The sequence below is a fragment of the Manacus candei genome, unplaced genomic scaffold (genome assembly GCF_025592945.1).
Source record: "Manacus candei isolate 608988 ecotype Guabito, Panama unplaced genomic scaffold, ASM2559294v1 h1tg000037l, whole genome shotgun sequence".
NCBI classification, from domain to species: Eukaryota; Metazoa; Chordata; class Aves; order Passeriformes; family Pipridae; genus Manacus; species Manacus candei.
The window spans coordinates 14,039,479-14,061,260 of record NW_026138085.1 but is presented as its reverse complement, the minus strand read 5'-3'; the positions used below and the strand labels follow the sequence as shown (position 1 = coordinate 14,061,260).

The following is a 21,782-nucleotide window of genomic DNA, read 5'->3' as shown; positions in this document are numbered from 1 at the left end:
GAAGGTGTTAGGGGTTTTTTTAGCCTTTTTTAAAATGTGATAGCAAAACTTATCCCTACACTGCTGAAGGGAGCTCAGAAGAGGGTTGTTTTGGTACCTGCAGGCTGAATTCTCTCTTGTCTGGGCCACTGTCATCACTGCACATTTCCCCACAGAAAGTCTTCATCATTCTTTGGCTTTGGGAGGAATAGGGCAGAACAGGGACCCACATACAGGAAAAGGCAAACAACCAACGTCCAAGTACAATTTGTACTGTTAAGAGAGTTCTTTGGTTCAACACTAGTGTCTTAATGGGACCATAAGAGCCTTATTTTGGCTAAACCTTTATTCTAAATGTTGATTGATGCACACGACAGAGTCATGCTAAGGCCACCAATTGTCATTAAGAATTCCTCCATGGGGGTCCAAGGATGGTTGAGCTACTCCTTCAAAGGTTAACTTTGTGTTTTACCTCTTTTTGAATGTTTTTGTGTAGAGAAGACATCTCATAACTGCACCTAAGAGACCTTGGACAGGAAACAGAGTTGTCGAGCATCGTGGGAGAGTGAGCCATTAGCAACCAGATCTTCATCTCCTGGCCACTGGCTTGGGACAGGCTGCTTCACTTTATGCTCTGTTTGATGAGACAGCAAGCACCTGCACAGTTTAGAGAACTGAGACAGCTCAGCCAATGCAGACATGATGCCCAACAGGGCTGCCACAATCTCAAATAAAATATCGTGGAACATCATGAGTAATAACATGAAACAGCGAGGAATTCCTGGTGTACCCAAAAAACCCTCCTGCTGTCCATCATCAGCACTGGTGGAATAAATGGTTAAAACTGAGTATTGGGTGCCTGATCTTTAGTTCTTGCTTTTCAAGTGGATGCAGCAAGTGAGAGAGCGTGTAGAAAGGTGCCCTACCCCTAGCAAGTGCTTTGCCATCCATCTGCCTTCCCACGTGTTAAATCCTGGAGACGCCACCAGCGTGCAGATAACTGGATATTGGATTGCAGCCAGCCCTGCACAAGTAAAGGCACATTCAGGCCCAAGATGTTTTCTGGCATCAGTATCAAGCTTCCTTTCTAGCAACTGAGGATGCTTAAAGGGCATTATAGTAGCTGCCTGAATATCAGAGACACTCCCTTCACTGTTTGATTTCCTTGTGCAATAACGTGTGGTCAGATTCACACAAGGTTTGCAAAGGATCAAATCTGCTCTTTTCAAAGACAGCTGGGAATACCCCTGGAAAAATGTGAAAAACACAGCATGTGTTGGGACCGGTGCCTCTCCCTCATTATTCCATATAAATACAAGCAATCTGACCCCTCCAAAGAGACTTTGCATTTCTCAGAAAATGACCATCTGTCAGGCAACAAAGGGCGCTCATTATTTAAATTAAGAATCTATTCCCTGCTGCCATTTTCGCTCACTTCTCATTACAGCAGAGTCTCTCAAACACCCCATTCCCTTAGCTCAGTGAGCTGAGATCACAGCTTACCCCCCCTTCCCCAGCAGCCATCACCCATAAAGACCCAACTACAGGAGGCTACAGTCTGTGGGCCAAGAGAACCCTGGATTTGCCATCCAGGGGAGTCATGTGAATCAGAAAATATACACGAAGGGCCCCATAAACTGATGGTGTAATGGTGATTTTAAGCATGTTTTTATGAAATCCAAGTTTTCTTGAGGCGTGTGAACATGAGTGGTGGGACCACAGAGGGTGGGGCTGGCAGGAGCTGCCCTTGCATGCTCTGTGGGCTGCTGCTCCTCAGCATTTCCAAATAACCTGCACTGCACTGGGGAAAGGAGGCAAGGCCACCCAAATATTGCAAGTCATCACCTCTGAACCACAGCAAGGCCTTCTGTGCAGCTGCAGAAACACAGAGGTGGAGGAAGTTCAGGAGAGCCTCAACTCCCCCACAATACAATTGCAAAGTATTTGCTGCTGAAGAAAAGAGATCTGGGAGAGTTTTTCTTGCTAGTTCTTGTTGTTAATCAAGATGCTTTCTCCTCTCCCCCCCCGCCATCGAGCCAAAAGAATCATATCAACAAATCCTCAGCTTGACATGATTTGCTAAATGTCACTTGTCACAGGGCTGCACAGCTCAGGGAAACGTGAGCGAGAAGCCAGAGCAGGGATGAGGCCACAATGCCAGCAGACCTCTGTGGCTTCATGGCTCTGCCTCAGGCTCTGGGAGCAGCCTCCTCCCCTCTCTGGGCCTCGATTCCCAACTAGACAAGAGGCAACGTGGAAAAGCCTCATGCCCTGTGGTCTGGGGGGGAGGTAAGTAAACGAAAGGTTGTAACACACAGAGATACTTCAGTGGTGCAAATAAACGAGGCTGCTCTTGGAAGTACCCAATTCCTGCTTGGCTGGTGGAGTAGGTCCAGCTTCTAACAGGCTGCTGTCTCCATCACAAAATACCCAGAGATTTAGTGGGTATGAAAATGCCTGACTTCCCTGCAGCTGGAACGACAGCGGGGGAGGCTCGTGCCAACCACGATTAGAGAGCGCCGGGGTTCGGGCTGACAATTCACATCGTCTAGAGGTACTCTGTGAATTAAGAACTCTCTTTGCTAGAGGCAAGTTGCATGGCCAGACACCGGAAAGGATTGTGAAGTACTCATATTCTCTGCTGGAAAGAGCCCTGGGAGTGCAAACTATTTATTAAACAATAAACCCCATCAAACTGCTTTTAATATTTTATGTGAGGGGAAATGGGTTTCTATTATTTTTAATAAGGCAAGTTTTAAACATCTTTGGAGGAAAAGGAGAGGATCTATTCAAAATAAGTGCAGATTCTCCACAAGCAGTCCCAGCCTGTGTTTATTATGGATGCTGTCACACTGCAAGATACAAAAATAAGGATCAACAAAGCACAGCCTGTTGTGTCAAATTGCTTTAAATACTTTAAAAAAAAAGCCAAAAGGGAGGGCAAGCTTTAGGAATGCTGCAATGACATCAACTCCTCTCTTGATCAAAATCAAGCCTGAACAAGTAGAAGTATGTGATCTTTCCAAGTGCTGAAAGCCAAATGACCCCATACCAGGAAATTCTGGGAGCTGTATCATAGATTGAGCCTGACATTTATCAAGGAGAAGCAAAGGAACATTTAGTGACTGTGTGGGGGTTGGCTGGAGCCAGTAATAGGTGACCATGAAGACTGGTCAAACTCCAGCATAGCTGCACAGCTCAAAAGCATGAGAAGAAATCCCATTAAATGTGACTAATCAAAGATTTGGAGGGGAATGGTCTAATAGCGCCTGCTGTTTGCCTCTGGCATGGCTTTTTCATGCTGCTGGATGCTTTTGAAGCTCTGCAACCTGGTCATTTGTGTGTTCAGTGTCTGGCCACAAAAGCACCCTCTGCTTGAGCTTGTTCCTGCTGCTGCCAGCTACCTTCTGGGGGAAAACAAGCAAGCAAACAAAAAAAATCTCCGGTGCAAATTTAGGAGAGCTGGACAAAAATAAATCACAGAGCTCGTCTCTGGAGCACGCTTCAAAAGAAATTAGTTGAAAGTAAATCAAAGGCTCTCATCCAAGAACAGCAATGGAAAAACATCAGAGAGACACCAATTCAAGCAGTCACTTCAAGAGATGGGCAAGTATTGGCAGGAGAATATGGCACTTTGTGCCTCCCCTCTGGAAGTCTTTGTTTCTGTCACAAGATGCTTTGCCCCAGGGCCTGCCTCTAGGAACAGGCTGTGGAAGATACCAAAAAGCCCCAACTGCACACAAGATTTATTTCTTGATGGCCCAGATTGTCCACACCAGCAGCCACAGGATAAAGCCTTGCTAAAAATGTGGGCTTTCTATTGCATAAACTGGAACATAACCCTAAAAAAAAAGGGATTTACCTTCTGTTTTGCACTGGAAGAGCCTCAGCTTAATTATTGTGTCTAGTAGGGCATGTCACAACAAAGCCAACAGGTCCAGAGGAAAACAAAAACTGCCTGAAAAACTCATGGAAGAAAGAGTGAATGAAGTGGGACTACTGAGTTGAAAGAGAAAGAGCAAGCAGGGAACATAATGAGCTTCAACTGGATAGAGGGTTTCCCTGCTAGGACTGAAGACAGGACCTGATTCCCATATTTATGATGGATCAGCTGGGAAGAAACGAGCTTGAACCAGAGCAAAGAGGATAGAGGCTGGATGTTGGGGGAGAAGGTCTTCCTGGAGCTGAGGAGAGCAGAGCACTGGATTAGATTAGAAGGTTGTGGCATGTCCAGCCAGAGGATCCTGAAGCAGAGATGGAATGGGTGACTGTCAGCAAAGGCAAGTGTAACAGGTCATCCCTTTGGGCAGGGATTGAGCTTCCAGTGGCCATTCCCTGTGCTCCCACACACAGGGGGAAACCCATCTCCAGAGATAAGGTTGGCAGTGTAGCTTAAATTGCTAAAGAGCATTTCATAGAATGGATTGGGAGGGACCTTCAAGATCACCTTGTTCCAACCACCCTGCCATGGCCAAAGACACCTTTCACTAGACCAGGTGGCTCAAAACCCACCCAACCTGGCCTTGAACATTTCCAGGGATGGGGCAGCCACAACTTCTCTGGGCAAACTGTGCCAGGGCTTCACCACCCTCACAGTCAAGAATTTCTTTGTAACATCCAATCTAAACCTACTCTTTCAGTTTAAAGCCATTCCCCCTGGTATCCTCATTTCTCAGCAGTGTCCAACCTGCAGCTCACGAGCACAGGGGACATTGTTCAGAGTCACACACAGCCCTGCAAGGCTGAAGCCCAGCCATGCCATGCCCATGGTTTGGTATCAAGGTCACTGCAAGTGGGGACAGGTGAGCTTGGACATCTCATATCACAAGAACCCCTTCCACCTATCTCACAGCCACCATCTACTGGGTACAGGTCCTGTTTTCCCAAGGAACTGGAGGGCAATGTCTGGGTCAATCCATATCCATGTCCCTCAGGACTTGCAGCTTTCTCCTACTTCTGCTTTCAGTTCACATTTAAGACAGCAGCACTTTATATCTCCGAGCCAGCAAAGTGCCTTCTAAATTGGTGTTTAAATGAAAATTCAAAGAAACATTTAAAAATTTCATCAATGCCACTTGGACATATGCCTTCAGGCTGTTTATCTTTAACTGAGATGTCACATGTAATTTAGTGGCTATATTAAGTATTGTTTTTCACTTTTAGCTGCATTGCTGTGGGCAGCCCTGTATCAGTGCACACCTTCATTCTTCATTAGGGGAGATAAATGAAAATGGCACCATTTTTCTGAATTAAAGTCCAAATATCTGACACGTCAATACCACCTAATGGAACAAAGCACTACAGATTCCTAGAGCAGGTGTTTAATTTGCATGTTATTACTGACAAGCAAGATTAATGCTTTGCTAAATACTCATACTGCAGTAACAAGAAAAGCAGAGGGGAGTTATGCTTAAAATGGCAAACAATGACAAAATATTGTGAGTTCCTTTCTCTCCTCAAGTGATTCAGCACAACAGAACTAAAATCTTACAGCTTTGGCATTTGTTTCTACCCCCATGCTGCATCTTGTGCATTTTTGGGTCGTGCCACCCAGAAGTCTCATGAGTTCTCCCAACAACCTAAAGCCAAAGCTATGGGATGGCAGTGATGCTCACAGTGGGAGCACTGCTGTTACCTGCCTCCCTCAGGGAAGGACTTGGGAGGACTTGTGAAGAAACGAAGTTTAAACCTTATCCCAGAGACGCTGAGCCCCCCCAGGATGTTTCTTTCTACACCATAAGCTGGCTCTTGCCAGAACGTTTTCTACGTGTGCATTTAACAGCATAATATCACAGGAATCCAAACTGCTTCTGGAATACTAACAATAAGAAAAAAAAAAAACAGAAATGCAATTAAATTACAGCCCAGGGCTGTTTGCTGCACAGGAACTCTTTGCAAAGACTTGCCACAAAAATTCATCTCGTTCTGAGCAATGCTGTGTGAACTTGAAGCCTCTGCCACCCTTCAGGAGAGCTACTCTGGATTTGTCCCACCACCAGCACCATAATTTTGACAAAGATAGTGGGAAACACACTAGTTTTCAGTTCATATATTATATAAATTTCAAATCTGTAATGTAAAAGTTTACATACATTGGGTATCCAACTCCTGTTCACCACTGACCAAACTAGATAACTTGTGCTTCATCAGACGTAGGAAAACCTACAGGACAGGATTGGTGTTGAAAACCTGCTGGTTTACAGAGAAGACATCATTTGCCAATCAAACCGTGTGCTTTCCCTGCAGTTTCTTGCATTAAAGATCTTAATACTTCTCACCTGGCATCTCCTTAGGGTGGCTCCAGGGTACAACTCTGCAGCTCCACAGGCCTTCTGCCCTTTAAAACTTGCAATCAAGACAAAAATCTTCAGTTTAATAATACACCACTCAGCCCACCTCCAACCTCAGCCATCCTTCAAACACTGAATTATGGGGGCTGCCCTTTATTTACACCCACACCAGGGCCATTAGGTGGGGTGCCAAACTGTAACGAGCTCATCCCTCCTGCTGGGCAGCTGAGAGCAAATTGGGCAAAGGCTTTGGGGGATTATTGGCCCTGAAGTGATTAATTCAGCTGAGGGCACCCCGGGGCAGGGGTGCAGAGAGGATCCAGCCCCAGCAGCACAGGTGTCCTGAATGTGTCCCTTGGATGGCTGGTCCAGGAGAGGTGTCCCTGGTTAGCAGCACTTTCCCCGTGTTTACTCCATGGCTTTATGAAAAGCCTCCTACACCTGGGGAGGAAACTCAGTCAACAACCAGCTCCTTCAGCTTCTCCTCTGTGGCAGCCTCTCAGCCCGTGGCCTGGCAGGGAACTGCTGCATTCAGAGCCACTAAATAAAGGAAAAAACCTGTGTTGCAGGGTTCCTGCTGCATTACATATCATAGGAAAAAAAATGAAGAAAAAAGCTCCACGTTAATTACTATTGATTTAAATAAATGTGCTTTGTTTTCCCAGGGCAGCAGCAAACGGTTGGTGACATGGACACCCCTCCTTGGAAGCTGCTGGGCTTCCCAAGGACTCAGCAAAACGTAGAGACAAATGGGACATTCCAGGCTCTCAGCCTTAATGAAAACAGAGCTCATTAATGTGATCAAAAACTTCAGTGTCTTCAACCTGTTCCTCTCCTGAGTGTGTGCTTTCAGAGGTTGCTTTAATGTTTGGGAAGGTAAAAATGGTTTTTACCCAAAGCCTTCCTGGGCTGTGGCACTGATTTCTCCCTGGAGCTCCCATGACAGGGTGCTGGTGGCTGCAGAAGGCACTTTGATAGCCATCAGTCATTCAGGTTATTTTATTATCTTGGATGAGCAAAAATAGCATGGCAAATAACTCTGCAGCTTTGGTTGTGGGTTTCGCTTTTATTTTATTTATTAGTAATTACAGACAGAGAAAAATGAAAGATAGCACGTGGGCTCTATCTAAATAACTCCTTTGCCCACTACTGCGCCCGTGCTATAATCTGCAGGCCTGTCTGCACTCTCAGTAAACTCTTTAAAGATTTAATCAAACAAATTAATCCCTTAACTCGCCTGTTCCCTCATAGCTGTCATTCAGGAGGCAGCTTATTTTCTGATTTCTAAGAGCCCGATTTCTGCCAAGCGCAATTTAAAACGACACAGTCCTTAAAAAAATGCCCAGATAAAAGATTTGCTCTGAAACCCCCGGTTTATATCCTGGAGTTTGCTGTATATGAAATTGAGATCCATTTAAATTCAACCCCACGCCACCGAGCTCTGCGAAAGGCGGGGTCTGTGCGGAGCTGTGGGAGGAGGAGATGGGATTTAGCAGGATGGGATCTCCTCCCAGCCCCACTGTTGGCTGCTCTGACCTTGGCCAAGCCATTTAAACACTCCACACTGTTTAGTCATCTGTAAAATTAATATATTACTATTTACCTACCTCCAAGAGATATAGTGAAGGTCACCATTTGTGAAATACCTGGAGACCCTCGGGGGAACAGACCTTATGTCATGTCTGCTGGTTCCCAAACAGCCCCCTGGGCCAGATCTGGCAAATCCCAGGTCTTTAAGTGACCCTGAGGGAAGAGACCCCAGTGCCATGGGGTGAGCAGCTTCTGGATGAGGCCCAGCAGCTGAGATGGGTATTTGTCACGTCTGGTAACAAAATATTGTTTCTTGGAAAGTAACCTGGATCACCTCTGCAAATAGTTCTGAGCTTTAAGTCATGAACTGACCTATTTTCACTTGAAATGACAAAATAAACAACTTAGGGCTTGTCAAAACCCTGTTATGTTCATCATTTAAATGTGAATGAAAATGGAAAACCTTTAATTGGTTCCACCAGCCATTTTTCCTGGAAACATGTGCCATCCTACAGTGCAAGAGCACTGGTTGAATCACTGATGAGAACGGCCTTGGTACCTGATGTAGGTGGCAGCTGCTGAGCCATTTCATAGTTCTTCCTTTTTACCCAGATATTTAGGATGCAAAGAGATGCTAATACCTGCTAATAGGCAGAAGAAAATGGGGGGAGAGGGGAGCTTTATATAGAAAATTTAAATTTAAATTTTTGTGCTTTTGGACCTTTCAGCCTTTTCTTTATAAATGCACCCAAAAGTGATGCTCAAAGAGATGAGCTGGAGCCAGATGTGCCCAGTTCAGTCCTCTCACCCAGCCTTTTGCCAGTGCTGAGGTAAAGTCCTTGTCAGACAAGCAAGGACTCATCTGGGTGAGATTTAGGGGCTGAAGTGCTTGAGGGAAAAGCAAAGGGTTGGATTAAACTGGACAGAAACCAATACATGATGGAGGTGGGCAGGCATATGATAAATAAGAGAAAAAACCCCCCCACACGACACAGGTGGGCAGTGCCTGGCACTGCACTGAGCCCAGTCTGCCGAGGGCTCTCCTTTATCTCCAGTGGGCAAACATGGAAAACAAAATGCTGAGGAGGCAGGTTAATAGAGCCACTGCTGGCTTCTCACCTGTGGCCCTTTCTTCCATGCATTAAAGGCAGTTGTCACCATCTTTCATCCCATGGGTCACTGCTGGGAGAGCATTAGACCAACACAGTGTATTTTCCATCCAGCTTCTCCAGAATGTGGGCAAGAATGAGGAGACTTTCTAAGCACAGAAATCCTGGATAAAATGGTTAAAACTGAGCACAGTGACACCAGCACCTGCCCACACCCACCTGTCTGTGCCCAGCCCTGTGGGGCTGTTTGCAGGAGCTGCTCCATTGGCAGCACGGAGCCTCCCACAGAAATTGCTGTATCATTAACCTGAGCTTGGCTTTGAACCAGGGCTTTAAGAGTTTATACAAGTAGTAGCTAAAAGGCATTTAATAGCACACTGCAGCCAGTAAGCAATGAATTATTTAGAATATTTTACTAAGAATAATTGCTGTTTTTAAAGAGGTTTTTTTTTTTCCCTTTCCTCCCTGGGGCCTGTAAGTGCTTTCACGGTGGTAACAGCGAGTAAGAGAAAAACCCCAAAATACAAAGCCACCTAATAGAGGCTGCCTGGGATCAGCTAAACCACGATGCAGAGGAGGAAGAGTATCTCAAATGTGGTTTCAGCATTTGTTTATTCATTAAAATAAATACACAACCGCACACAATAAAGCAAATGCACTGCCAAGAGCCAGGCTCACAGCCCAGCTAGTCCGGGCAGGATCATGTACACTCTCACACTTTTAAATTTGTTGTGGCTCCCACAAAATGCTAAAAAAAAAAAAAAAAAAAGTCTTGTTGAGGTCCTGCCCCCTGGCCTGAGATCCAGTGGGTGCCCCAGGCACGATGCCCCCACCACAACACAGCCCCTGCCCAGCCCTGGCACAGCTCTACATCAGCTGAACCATGGCACAGCTATCCCCAAACACATTCACTGCATTTTGTCTTCCTTTTACCTCACAGAGCCATCAAAAATAAGCAAAATAATTGGATTTTTTGCAATTAATTGTGTGCTTTCCTCTCCCCTGATCTATAACTGCTGTTTGCAGGGGCTGGGCTGGGGGCTCTGAAGCTGAATTTCGGCACAGGGCCATTTCCCAGAGGTCCCAGGGATGAGTGGCCAAAGGCCATGGCACAAACACTGCCTTGGATGGTTGCAGGAGCTGGGGATGGTGAGATGCCATGGCCCTGATGGCAGCTGGGGGGACAACAAGGCTTTTTCCTTAGGGTTTGATGCAAGTTCCTTAAACTGGATGGAGTCAAGGGTGGTGTTCAATACACCTGCCTGGTCCTGGTTCTGCTCAAGCCAGAGCTGAGGCTTCCAGCAGCACTTGGAGGATGCTGTGCCTGCCCAGAGCCCCCTCTTCTGGAAACTTGTCAGCTGCTGTTTGCAAAAACAACAAAAACATTTGTTATTTATGTGGTTTGTTGGGTTGTGAGCTCTGCTGGGGGAGAGGGCACAAGGGAGGAGGATCAGAGGTTTGCTGCCCAATGATTTAAGAAAGGGGTTAAACTCAAGCACAGCTGCCCCTGGCTTTTGCTCACATGTTTTGGAAAGTCATCCTCCCTCAAAATCTCAGGTGAGAAAACTCTTTCTTCAAAGCACAGGTGGGAAGGAAACGCTTCACTCAGGACACTGAGGAGTCCAGAAGTGAAAGGGAAAACAAATCCACCACTAACAACTCAGTTAAAAAAAATCCAAGTATTTTCCACCTGCCAGTCATTTCCCCTGGATTGCAAATGTTTCCTCTAATTAATAGTACTCTGCTCTGGGAGTGTCTACTAATGATGAGCTCCAGGCAAAAGACCCAGAGCAGGGAGCTCTCCATTGATCCCAATATTGATTTTTTTATCTTTTTCCCTGTTGTTATTGCACATGCAAATGGCTGGTAATGACTCAACATTACGACCACTCTCTTCAAGTGACATTTAGGAAGAAGTGATTGAGTCAGAGGGTCTGACATGGCTTTTGTCCCTCTCTGTGCCCTGTGGTCAGCCGGGGTGACCCTGCAGTGCTGGCTGTGCCTCAGTCCCCTCCTCTCCAGCAGCATCAGAGAGCTCCTACCAACACAAAGCAGAAGAATAAAATACCCAGAAGCATCAAATAATTTTGTTAGAATCTGGCTAAAAAGGAGCCCTGTAAGAAATGCTGTGTTTGGGTGCTGTGGGAGAGCAGGACACCTGCAATCTCTGATGCTCCTCCACTCCACACAGCTCTGGACGGTTCAGCTGGAAAGGCAAAGATGACAGATTTTCTTGGGAAATTCCTGACATTTTCTCCCTCTGGATGGGCCAGAAGTTATCGTGAGAGCAGTCTTTCCTCTGTTTTTTTGGTATTTCTTTTTTGGGAGCCTCCTTGTCACAGGCAGAGCCAAGTTTTCCCTGTGGCATCCATCGCCCACAGCTCAGCTGGTCAGGAGGGATGGCACAAAACCCACTTAGATCCTTGGATTTCCACTCAAGCAAGTAAATACTTGTTAAATAGTGAGGGATCATTTGGTTTTTCTTTTTTTTTTCAAAAATTTTGTAATGTTTTACAAATTGACTCCTTCAGCTGGGTGATGGTTTATTCTTGCCCTGAGGAGCAGCCTGGCTCAGCAGGGGTTAGGGAGACTCAGCTCAGGAATAGTCCCTGGCAGAATGCCCTGCTCCATCTTGGGGTATCCCAGTACAGCAGTTTTGGGAGCAGATGGAAGAGCAACTTGTGGCTGGGGAAATTTTGGGAATGGGGTCAGACTGTGGCTTTGTTCCATCTCCACCACCCTAAGGAAAGGCCCAGAGAATGGGACATTGGATCTGTCCGACCTCCTGACAGGGTCTGTCCAGCTCCCACAGCCTCAGCCCTTCTCGTGGCTGCTGCCCTGCTGGATGCTCAGCCAAAATGAAGCCACCACATCCCTGCCCAGGAGGATCTGCAAAGAGCCATGAAATTTCAGAGCAAAGGTGTCGACGAGGTCAGTGACACCAAAAGAAGGTCATCATCATGTGCTGTGATTCATTGGAGAGGTGACCCCTGACAGCCAAACCCGGAGAGGAGAGAAAGCAATAGGCAGAAAGCAGGAGCCCTTTGGAGCTGTGCAGATCCCTGGGGGAAAGCTCACTTTTCCCAGCTGTCTTTAGGGAATGCAGAGCTGTAAACGCAGAACGCACATCACATTAGTCTGATGACTCTCTGAGATGTCTAGACTGCTGTTGGAGCTGATAGGAAGCTGGCAACATCTGAGCTCTTTGAGCTTTTCTGGCCCTTTTTTCTTTTTTTTAACTGGTAATAAGATTCTTTTCATATTATGCACTGCTGGAAAGTCCCGTTTGCATGCAGACAGCTGCTGTGTTTATAGACACCATCCAAAATGCAGCTAAACACAACAGCTCGCTTCAAGCAGAGCAGCAGGCATTTGTTAGAGTGATCATTTCCAGAGGGATCCCAACATTTTTGCTGTTTTAAAGTCAAAGCCTTGTCCTTATGCAAAGACAAAAGTCCCACATGGAAGCCTGCCTTGGGAAGAACCTGAAAGGAAAATAAAACCCTTAAAACTAAACGACAGCCTGAAAACCAGCAGCTCCCATTAATGTTAACCAGAAATACAGATGTTGAACTAAACGGGCTGTTCCCTGTGAGGTTTTGAGGGTCATTTTGAGAGCAAAAGAAAGCCTTGAGCTTGCCTTTAGTGCTGAACAAACCCAGCACTTGAAATTCTTCCTTCCAGATCTACAGAATTAAAATAAAACCAAAACAGGGAATTGCATCCGAACTGCCTCCATTTAAATCTGAGTCCACGAGACAGGCAGTTTGGGAGGGTTCCTTCCAATCAGTTTTCCTCCATTGTAACACAACAGGTGTTAGTGTACAGCAGAAAACAAAGGAGGAGAGAATAAATTCGAACACACATTTCCAATGAAACACCATTTCCCCCAGATGGAAAGCCGACATTAAAGCAAACAGGTAAAATATGGTTAAGATAAAAAATACAGATGAGGAGGGAGAAAATCAGCTCAGATTAAAGGTGTTTGCATATATTTGGCGAGGATGCTTTTGTTACAGAGGGATGCAGGTGCTGCCCAGGCTGAATCCCCGGTTCCCCCCTCCTCAAACCAGCAGGGAATGGGAAGAGGAGCAGGGAGCAGCTCCGCACTCCCAAGCTCTGTCCTCGGAGCTTTTCCCCATGGAATGGTGCTGTGTCACACCGCGAGGGCAATGGGGTGCCCGCTCTGCGGCTGCACAGCTCTCCACCTGAAATACGCTCATCCCAGGCACACGTTCCCTTGGATATAGCAAAGTACACAGTGCCCTCTCCTGTCAGGCGCCTGGGTTTTTCAAATATTCCCCCTCACCAGCCTTTCTGCCCCCTTTTTAAGTGATGTGAATTATTTTATGGCTTGTTTTTTGTACGATGTTGGTCACAAACTGCCAGAGAGCTTGAAAAAAAAATGGTGGGATTTTTCCTCTCCTGGCGTTTGGGCTCCTGCAGCTCCGGACCCAGGAGCCCCAGCCCAGACCCAACTGTGACATCTAGCGGGTAAGCGGCTGAGTACAGCTGGGGAGGAAAGGAGAAAGGTCATCCTTCCCTTCCCACTCATCCCTGTACTCTGGCGAGAACAGCCCCGAACATCTGACAGCGTCTCCCAGCGGGAAGGGCTCCGGAGCCCCAGCCGGCTCCAGCCCCGCAGGGTTGCAGGACCATGACCCGGCCCTGGGGGGGAGGAGGGCGATGCCACGTTCGGCTCCAGCTTGTGACGAGCAAGAGAAGCTAAAAACCGCTCATGGCTCTTTGCTGGGGTCGCAGGAAGGAGACTCCAACTCTATTTTTCAAGCAGCTTCCAGCTGCCCAAAGGCAAGAGCCCTCGCTTTCTGTGATGCTGCCTGGCTACAGACCTCTGTATTTAGGCACAAAAGCATTAAGTCATGCACACAGGCAATATCCAATATTCCTGACAAAGCCAAAAGCTTGAAAAGCTCAGCTCCTTGTGGAGCTGAGCCACAGGCACCTCTTCCTCCTCTACTGGAATGTGGCAGCACCTCTGTGTAAGAAGGTGAATCATAAAAAGGCAAACTAAGATTAAAAATGTAATCAGCTTTCAAAATCAAGTTATGAAAGTTTGCTTTTTATTATTTCATTTCTATTTCTTTTTTTTTTCAAAAAGATTGTGATCAAAAAATACAGGACCGATGCCAAAAGTTTAACAGAGCTCAGACTCAGGACATCAGAAAGTGTCTGGATCCAGAGCCTGTCCCAGCCAAGGCTGGTCCATCCTGGGCCTCTTTCTGAAGGTGCACAGTGAACATTTTCTTTGTTTCCCTTTATTCACCATGTTTAGCACAGTAAATATTTCATTCAGAATTAAAAAGCCCAAGTGGATTTGGAAAACAAAAAGCACAGGGAATTGATACTATTTTTAATTCAACTGCAAGAAGAAAACAAGAGATGAGACTATGGGATACACTATTCCAACACCATGGAAGTTCAGGCTGAAAAAAACCCAGCAAGAGCAAAACTTTCAATTCATTAATGGCAAACCAGGAGAGCATTAAAGTCAAATTTAGATGCAAAACATGTTGACTACAGGTAGTCCAATTTAATACAAAAATGAGTTCATGCCTTTTTATTGGTTCTAGTTTCCAAACACAGCTCAAGACAAATCATTCTGTAAAGAGTCAGTCCATGAGAAGTCTTCTTTTGCATTACAACACAGTTTAGTCTGAACAAATGTGTATAAGCAAACAACTCCTGCAAATGTTGAGGACCTGACCTCGCTCCAAAGTAACCATTAATACATCAAGTTTAGCAGAGATGCCCCAGGGTGAGTGTGTCATTGTTACCAAAGAGTTAAAATATTTTCCCAAAGAATCTCTGAAATTATTAAACTTCAGCCCCATCCAGCCTGGCATCCCCCACACAGCTCTGACTGCTTCCTGCTGAAGAGGGCAGCAGCTCCCAGCAGCGTGTCCCCACATCAGGACACGTTCTCCAGCCCAGCTGCAGGAGGGTCTCATTGAGAGCATCAAGGTGACTCAGGAGCACAGTGCTGGTTTTCAGGTGTGGCCAAGCCCAACCATTGCAGGTACACCTGCATTTGGAGCAGCACTTGGCTGCCTGCACACACCACATGCAGCTATTTTAACACGCTGGGAGAGCTGAGTCCAGCACAAGGAGATGCCCTGTAAGCTGTGTACAGATCACTCTGGTTTCTCCCTTGATGGCAGCTGAGCTCATCTCTAGCCCCAGCCTGAAGATGAGAAAGTGCTGATTAATCCAGCAACAGTCCAACTGGGTAGTGGAGAGGGACTTGGACAAGGGCGTGTAGTGACAGGACACAGGGAGTGGCTTCAAACGGGCAGAGAGCAGGTAGATATTAGGAAGAAATTCTTCCCTGTGAAGGTGGTGAGGCCCTGGCACAGGTTGCCAAGAGAAGCTGGAAGCGTTCAAGGCCAGCTTGGAGCAACCTGGTCTAGTGAAAAATGTCCCTGCCCATGACAAGGGTTGGAACAAGATGATCTTCAAAGTCCCTTCCAATTCCAACCATTCTGTGACTCTCTATCATGAGTTTTTGTGTGAAGGAAGTTGTGAGATTTTAGGTAGACAGTAACCTCAAACATGCACGTTCCCGGGGCTGATTGACATCCCTTTTCAAACAGTCACATCTCCTCTGTCCGCAGAGCAAATGACACCCCACAAGAGGCAGAGTAAGGGTACTCTGGTCTCTATTCTGCAGCTCAGAGGCAATGCAGGGGAACAGGCAGCTGGCACAGGACCAGAACTGAGGGAGACCGAGTCCCACAGCTCGCCTGGAGGAACTATTTCAAGCATGTTAAATTTTAACCACACATGGCAGCATCTCTGCGCTCCAGGGAGAGGTCATCACAGAGAATCACAAGCTCCATCCCAAGTCAGTCCAAAATAAGAAACAATTTTTCAAAACATCCGAGCTCTCTGCAAGCTGAGAGTCTGGAACAGAGCTCTTCCTCTGCCTCAGGGCAAAAAAATACACAGCTCTTTTCATCGCTGACCTTTACATTGTCAGGAAACTAATACAAGCAATCTTCCCAGAGAAGCCATAGGGAAGGTGAAAGGAGAACATGGCATATGAATAAATGTAAATCCAGAGTGGTGTGGGAGAGGAAATCAACATTATATGGTGCTGTGCATCAGTGAGATTGTAATTAGGAGAGGAAGCACAGAGGAGATGAGGCTCCAGCTGTGATACCCTGTTGATGTGCTCTGATGGACCTCAAGTTCCTAACCTGGAGCTTGGCAGCCACTCTGTAAAAGAGGCACAGGAATAAGGGCTGCTTGTTCCCAAGTCCCAGCCTCATGTGCTGAAATCTGCTGCCTCCAAAGGGTCTCCCTTGTAAGAACCACTTGAACCAGTTCCAGCAGTACATGGGCTTGGGGACCATGACCAGAGGTGAAATGCCTTAAGCACAGCTCTCCCCATTTCCTATATCCCATTGACCTCCCTAATTTCACCCACATCATATTGTTATAACTGCAAAGGGGCCCAGACTCCTCCCAGTCCATCTGCTCTCAAATGGGGACCCCTTGACTGTCCTGCTCCTCCATCCTGGTTAGGCAGAGGTGACTGACCAGCTCCCCACCAGTCTCCTGATGGCAGCAGTGCTGGAATCGCTCCCTCTCCAGGATGTGCCTGTGGAAATCAGGTTTGTGCAAGAGCAGCTGCTGGTCAGCACAGCTGTGCTTTCCTCTGGGGTGAGGAGAAAACAGATTAATCAATGAAACTGAATCCGATTCATCAGAAACTACAGCCATCTGTCAGCTTATTAATAGTCACAGGACTCCTGTAAAGCACAGTAATACTCTGGGAAGATCTTTTTCTGGAGGAAAAGTTTAGGTTGCAGCAACTGCAGCAATGGGTGGGGAGCAGGGGTTGATGGTGGAATTTAATCAGTTTATTATTTTACTTCTGCAAAATCGAATTAGAGGATTTCTCCCCACTTTCCTCCAGTACAGCATCTCCCCTCTCAGACAGCTAAAGCCTTACTTTGCTTTTACATACTCACCTCAGGCTTTCTTTAGATTCCCAAAACATTCACATGCCTGCTAATTTCTAAGGACCCTTCTGACTGATGGGAAAGGTGGAAAAATGCCTCAATAACCTCCCAGACCCAATTTTTGCAGGGAACACATCCCAGCTTTGTCTGGTGGGCAGAGGGAAACTGAGGAGATTTTCACAGAGAGGCCTTGAAAACACTTACAGAAACACAGCAGCACTTAAATAAGCTCATTTTCACATCTTGTATCATGAGACTGAACAGGTGGGGGTCGGGGAGAGGAAACAACTTCTCAGATTATTTTAAACCATCTCCATTATTTTTGAGATACGCATTTAAACTGCAAGGGTTGCTCTTCCTTTAGTTGCAGTCGAGTTATTTTTGTGCCGTGCTTGATTCTCTGGTGAGAACAGGCAGCTAAAATAAACACTGTATCTATTCACATCAAAGAATGCCTTTCCAAGAGGAATGGGAATATCGCTGATGTGGCCTATTTTTCCTTAACCTCCAGCTTCTTGTCCTTGGAGCATCGTGACCGGAGGAATCGGCCGAAGCCGACGCAGCAGACGCTCCAGGGATGAGCCATTTTACATCCATGCAATTTTTGTCATGCCTGACCAGCAGGATACAGCACAGCCAAAACACATTACATGTCTCCCTCCTAATACACGTGAAGGGGAATGCAGGGAGCCTTCTCCTTGCAGCAAAGCGGGCCCTGCACAGGCCTGGGACTGGGATAACGCTGCAGAATTCACCTCCCAGCTCGGGAATGAAACCAGTTAAGGGTGGGCAGCTCTCAAATGGGCCCCCTGCAGATGTCAGACAAACTACAGCGAAGAGAGTGGGGGTAGGAAAGCAGCAGTAGCTCCTGGAGGTGAGAATAAACCAGCCATGGTGACAATGGGACTGGACAGCAGAGGGGTGCAGCAGTTTGAGCCCTCAGCCTGCTGTGTACAAAAGGCAAAGCTGGAGCCTGAAACAAGATCCCAGCCCCAGCAAAATGGACCATTTCCAAGTATTTGAAAAGCTCCAAACAGCTGTGGGGAGGAAGAAAACTCTCAGAACCCGTGGCAAGGCAGAGCAAGACAGACACACAGACAAGGTCTCCTCTGGAGCAGAAGAGGCACCGAGTGGGTGCGAGCGCTGGAGGGCCCGGGTGGGGCAGACTGGGCAGCTCCACAGGCTCCTGCTGCTGAGCCATGTCTGAGGAAAACACTCCTCTGAGATACTTGACAAGACTTGCCCACCCAGAAGACTGCCAAGAAACCAGTGCAGCTGTGAGTCCTGTTCTGCGGGAGCAGGAAGACACAGGACACATCCCAGGGGACGGCAGTGACAGCTGTGCTTCCTCCGGGGACTCACCAGCAAACCCACCCTGCCCACAGCACCACCCCGCAGATCTGAGGATGCTGATGGCCAGACAGAAGGCTGAGTACGAATCTAAAATTGCAAGGTAAAGGATTTTAAAAGCTGTGAGGCTTCAGGGAAGGGATCCCTTCCTACTGAATGCAACCACTCCAAGTACAGGGTCTATGGATGCTGCTGCAGTCAGTGCCTCCACATACCACTGGGAATGGCACCAGGATCCAGCATTACAGGATTAGGTAGGGAATTATTCAGAGTTATCCCAATTCTTTTCATGTGAGGTGCTTGAGGAACTCCAGAGCATCTATAAGATTTTTTGCAGGGCTGTGCAGAGCTCTTGAAAAGCCTCTGGTCTATTGTGTATTTTCTCTTTTTGCCTTAATCCAATATCAAGCATTTCTCCAGGGAATAATGTGCAGGCTGCTCAGCAGCATTAGCAGTAAGTCATTATTCTTTACAAATTGCAAGCCATGAATTTTAACAACTCTGAAGAAAGTGTTCATAAGTATTTTCCCAATTTCTAAGATTAGAAACTGAATAGAGATTTAGCCATAACTTGTTATCAAAGCCAAAAGGCAGCAAGATTTTCAGGCTCCACTTTCCAAATAGTGCTGCTTTGCTATTGTGCAGTTAAAATGAATGAACTTTTTAAATATAATATTGTTAATTAGTTATAAGTTACAAGCATGTCATGTGAATTGACATAAACCAGAAAATGCCTCAACATGCAGCATTTCAACAGATGGCAGGTGGGTAATGTTGAATTACACTTTGCCTTGTGCAAAGAAAAAAATCCATTTAATCTTTAATTTCTTGAAGTATTCATCAATTTTTTTCTTAGTGAAGGAGCTGTTCCTAGGATTTTAGTGTGTTTTTTTTAATCTCTTTGCTGTATTCTACTTCTAGTTTTCCTTCCAGTTCAAAGGAACTGCAATATAAGCACAATCCTCAGTGTCTCCTAAAATATGTTGCATTGCCATTCATTACTGTAGTATTCTACTACAAAAATAAAACCCAAAAAACCCCAACCAACCCCCAAACTGACTCCTTTGGCCATATGGTTATTTATATTTACTGTAAATTAAGATAACTAAAAATTGCAGCTTCTCATGTATAACACCATAAATTGGAAAAGTATTGGGGGTGCCAATGCTTGTATTTACGGGAACATATGTTTAAAAAGGCTAACTTAAAAAAAAAGACTGGAGCTTTTCTATAAAAAAAGAAAGAGGGAAATAATCTTGTACTTCACAATATCTGTGTTTCCAACAGGCTGGAGCAGCAGAACAGAGCCCTGCAGCTGGAGATCCAGGGGATGCACTGGAAACTGGGACAGCAGCGTAAGTGGTACAGGCTGGTGGAGATGAAGATGAGAAATGCAGAGAGAGCAAAGGAAGATGCAGAGAGAAGAAATGAAATGCTCCAAAAAGAAATGGAGGAGTTCTTTGAAACCTTTGGGGAAATGAACAGGTGGAAATAAACAGGAGTGTGTCAGTTCTGAATGGAGCTGTGGGAGAGAGAAAGGCCTCACCTCGGGTTCAGAGGTGAAATATGAAACCTAAACAGGAAAACCTTGGCTGTCAATTATATAACAATGGGATCCCTGAACTCCAGGATTTTCTCTTACCACTGGAAAAAACTTTCAGATCCTTTGCAGTACCTCCTCCCAAGCCAGCCTGTGCAGTGTGCTGGGGAAGCACTCTGGTATTTTTTGGGTCACCCTGAGTGATGCTCTAAATGCCTGAGTGATGCTCTAAATGCCTGAGTGGTTTTAATCCAGGGATGTCAGGCTTGCTGGAGTGTTTTACCAGCCACCCCGGAGGTGCCAGTTATTACATGGGCTTCAAAAGGGTGCTGAGCTCTCACCTGCACGCCAAATCAGCTGTTTCAGTTAGAGACAGAGAAACAATGAGACACATACTGCATCTCCTTACAGCACTCTGGGATCCAGAGCTCCTGTTCCTCTCACTGAAGGGATATTCATCCATGCAGAGGGAGGAGATCCCTTACAAAGCCATTTGCTCCTCTGGATTACAACTAGCTTCCCTACAGCACTCACATAAGAACACATTAGTCTTAAGACTGTCACTGGTAGGGTCCCTCCCTTCTAAGCCACCTCTCTACACAAGAATTGTGTTAATTATCTTGATACAGCATTAATGACACTTACACAGCTAAATATCAACAAAATAACCACTGTTCTTTTAACCTATTCCAGAAGTTTCATGTGAACAAACAGCATCTCTTACTTAAAACTTAAGTACCAACTTAAAATTATACTTTGTATGATAAAAACACGTGGTACGTTATTTGCTCTTCCAGCAAGATTAAATGTAAGAGTGGCCACCTACCTGAGAGCTCAGTGTCTCCATAAAGCAGCTGATGGTGTGTAAGCAGAAACCACACAGATGTTTCTCTTCTTCCCCACAGAAGAGCAAGCAGCTTGTTTTAAGATCAAATACGAATGAATCAAAAAAACCAGTCTTACCCCACAAGGCCCACAGTGTGACAGCCCTGCTCTATTCCAAGCCCCAGGCAGTGTTGCAGGCTCTTCATTCCCAAGTGCCCCCAGCCAACCCCTTCCATACACTCGTGCAAATGCATCACTGAACAACAGCCTGTTTCTTTGCCACCTTACCTTCACACCAAGCAAGCACAGATGAGCAGGTTTTCCATCAGAATTCCATGCACTTGCATTCTTCTTGTTTCTTTTTCCCATCTTTTTTTTTTGTTTTGAGACCTCATTGCTATGAAAAAAAATCAATTTCTGAAGTCCCTCAAAAAATATTTGGGTCTTGTTTAATCACATCACTCCCTCCTTACCTTTCTAAAACTGCCCTGCCAGCTTCAAGAACTTGCAGGAAATGTAAAGGAAAGGTATGGCATAAGCAAGGAATGTTTTTGGGCAATGCTTTGTAAAGCACTTTGTAAAACACATCATCATCCTGCTTAATTCTTTTATTGCTGTTGTTCTGTATTTAACAGATTAGATCTTCTGTAGCTGAAGAAGCACCTGAAAAACATCCTATCATCCAATATAGGGATGCTTTGGGATCTACTGGGCTTTATCCAGATATTCTCTTGCAAAGCCTGGTAGAGAAGAGGCAAAAATTCCAAGTTCTCCATGCAAGAAAGAGTAATGTTGCTGTTAAAAATTATTTCAGTTCCAGATGAAGCTTTCACAACACCAAAGGCTGGCTGAGAGCCCCAGTCCTGGCTCTAGGAAGGCAGCTGTTAATCCCTCCTTTAATATCAGAAACCCTCCATTAAAAGCCATTAGATCAAAGTAGCAGTTGAGTTTTGCCTCCCCTCCCCTGGAGTTAGAACAGTGAGTTCAGTGAGGTGCTTGGAAACCTCAGCACTGTCTTTGCAAAAATACTTGTGTCATCCCCAAAATAAGCACAATGGAACTATTTTTTTCAAGATTCTCCCATTTAAACAAGAAAAAAACAACAATCAAATTTCAAAGCACACTTGGCAGTAAAACCAAGCGTTGTTAAAGTGTCCAAATGTTCCAGCTGATC

At 45.9% G+C, this 21,782-nt stretch overlaps 1 protein-coding gene across 1 annotated transcript; it reads left to right on the top strand.

The window, feature by feature from the left end:
- Positions 1-17,691: 17,691 nt before the first annotated feature.
- On the top strand, positions 17,692-19,908 carry LOC127473664 (rho GTPase-activating protein 24-like). The gene is made up of 2 exons (XM_051793544.1): positions 17,692-18,346; positions 19,531-19,908. Exons 1-2 carry the CDS (start codon positions 18,093-18,095, stop codon positions 19,736-19,738), a joined length of 462 nt encoding a protein of 153 aa, XP_051649504.1. The 5' UTR covers positions 17,692-18,092; the 3' UTR covers positions 19,739-19,908.
- The last annotated feature ends 1,874 nt before the right edge of the window (positions 19,909-21,782 follow it).

What these genes read in the sequence shown, in the direction of transcription:
- LOC127473664 (XM_051793544.1), top strand. Translation starts at nt 18,093, where the DNA reads ATGTCTGAGGAAAACACTCCTCTGAGATACTTGACAAGACTTGCCCAC. An exon ending in TACGAATCTAAAATTGCAAG is followed by an intron (nt 18,347 to 19,530) that starts GTAAAGGATTTT and finishes TGTTTCCAACAG; the next exon opens with GCTGGAGCAGCAGAACAGAG.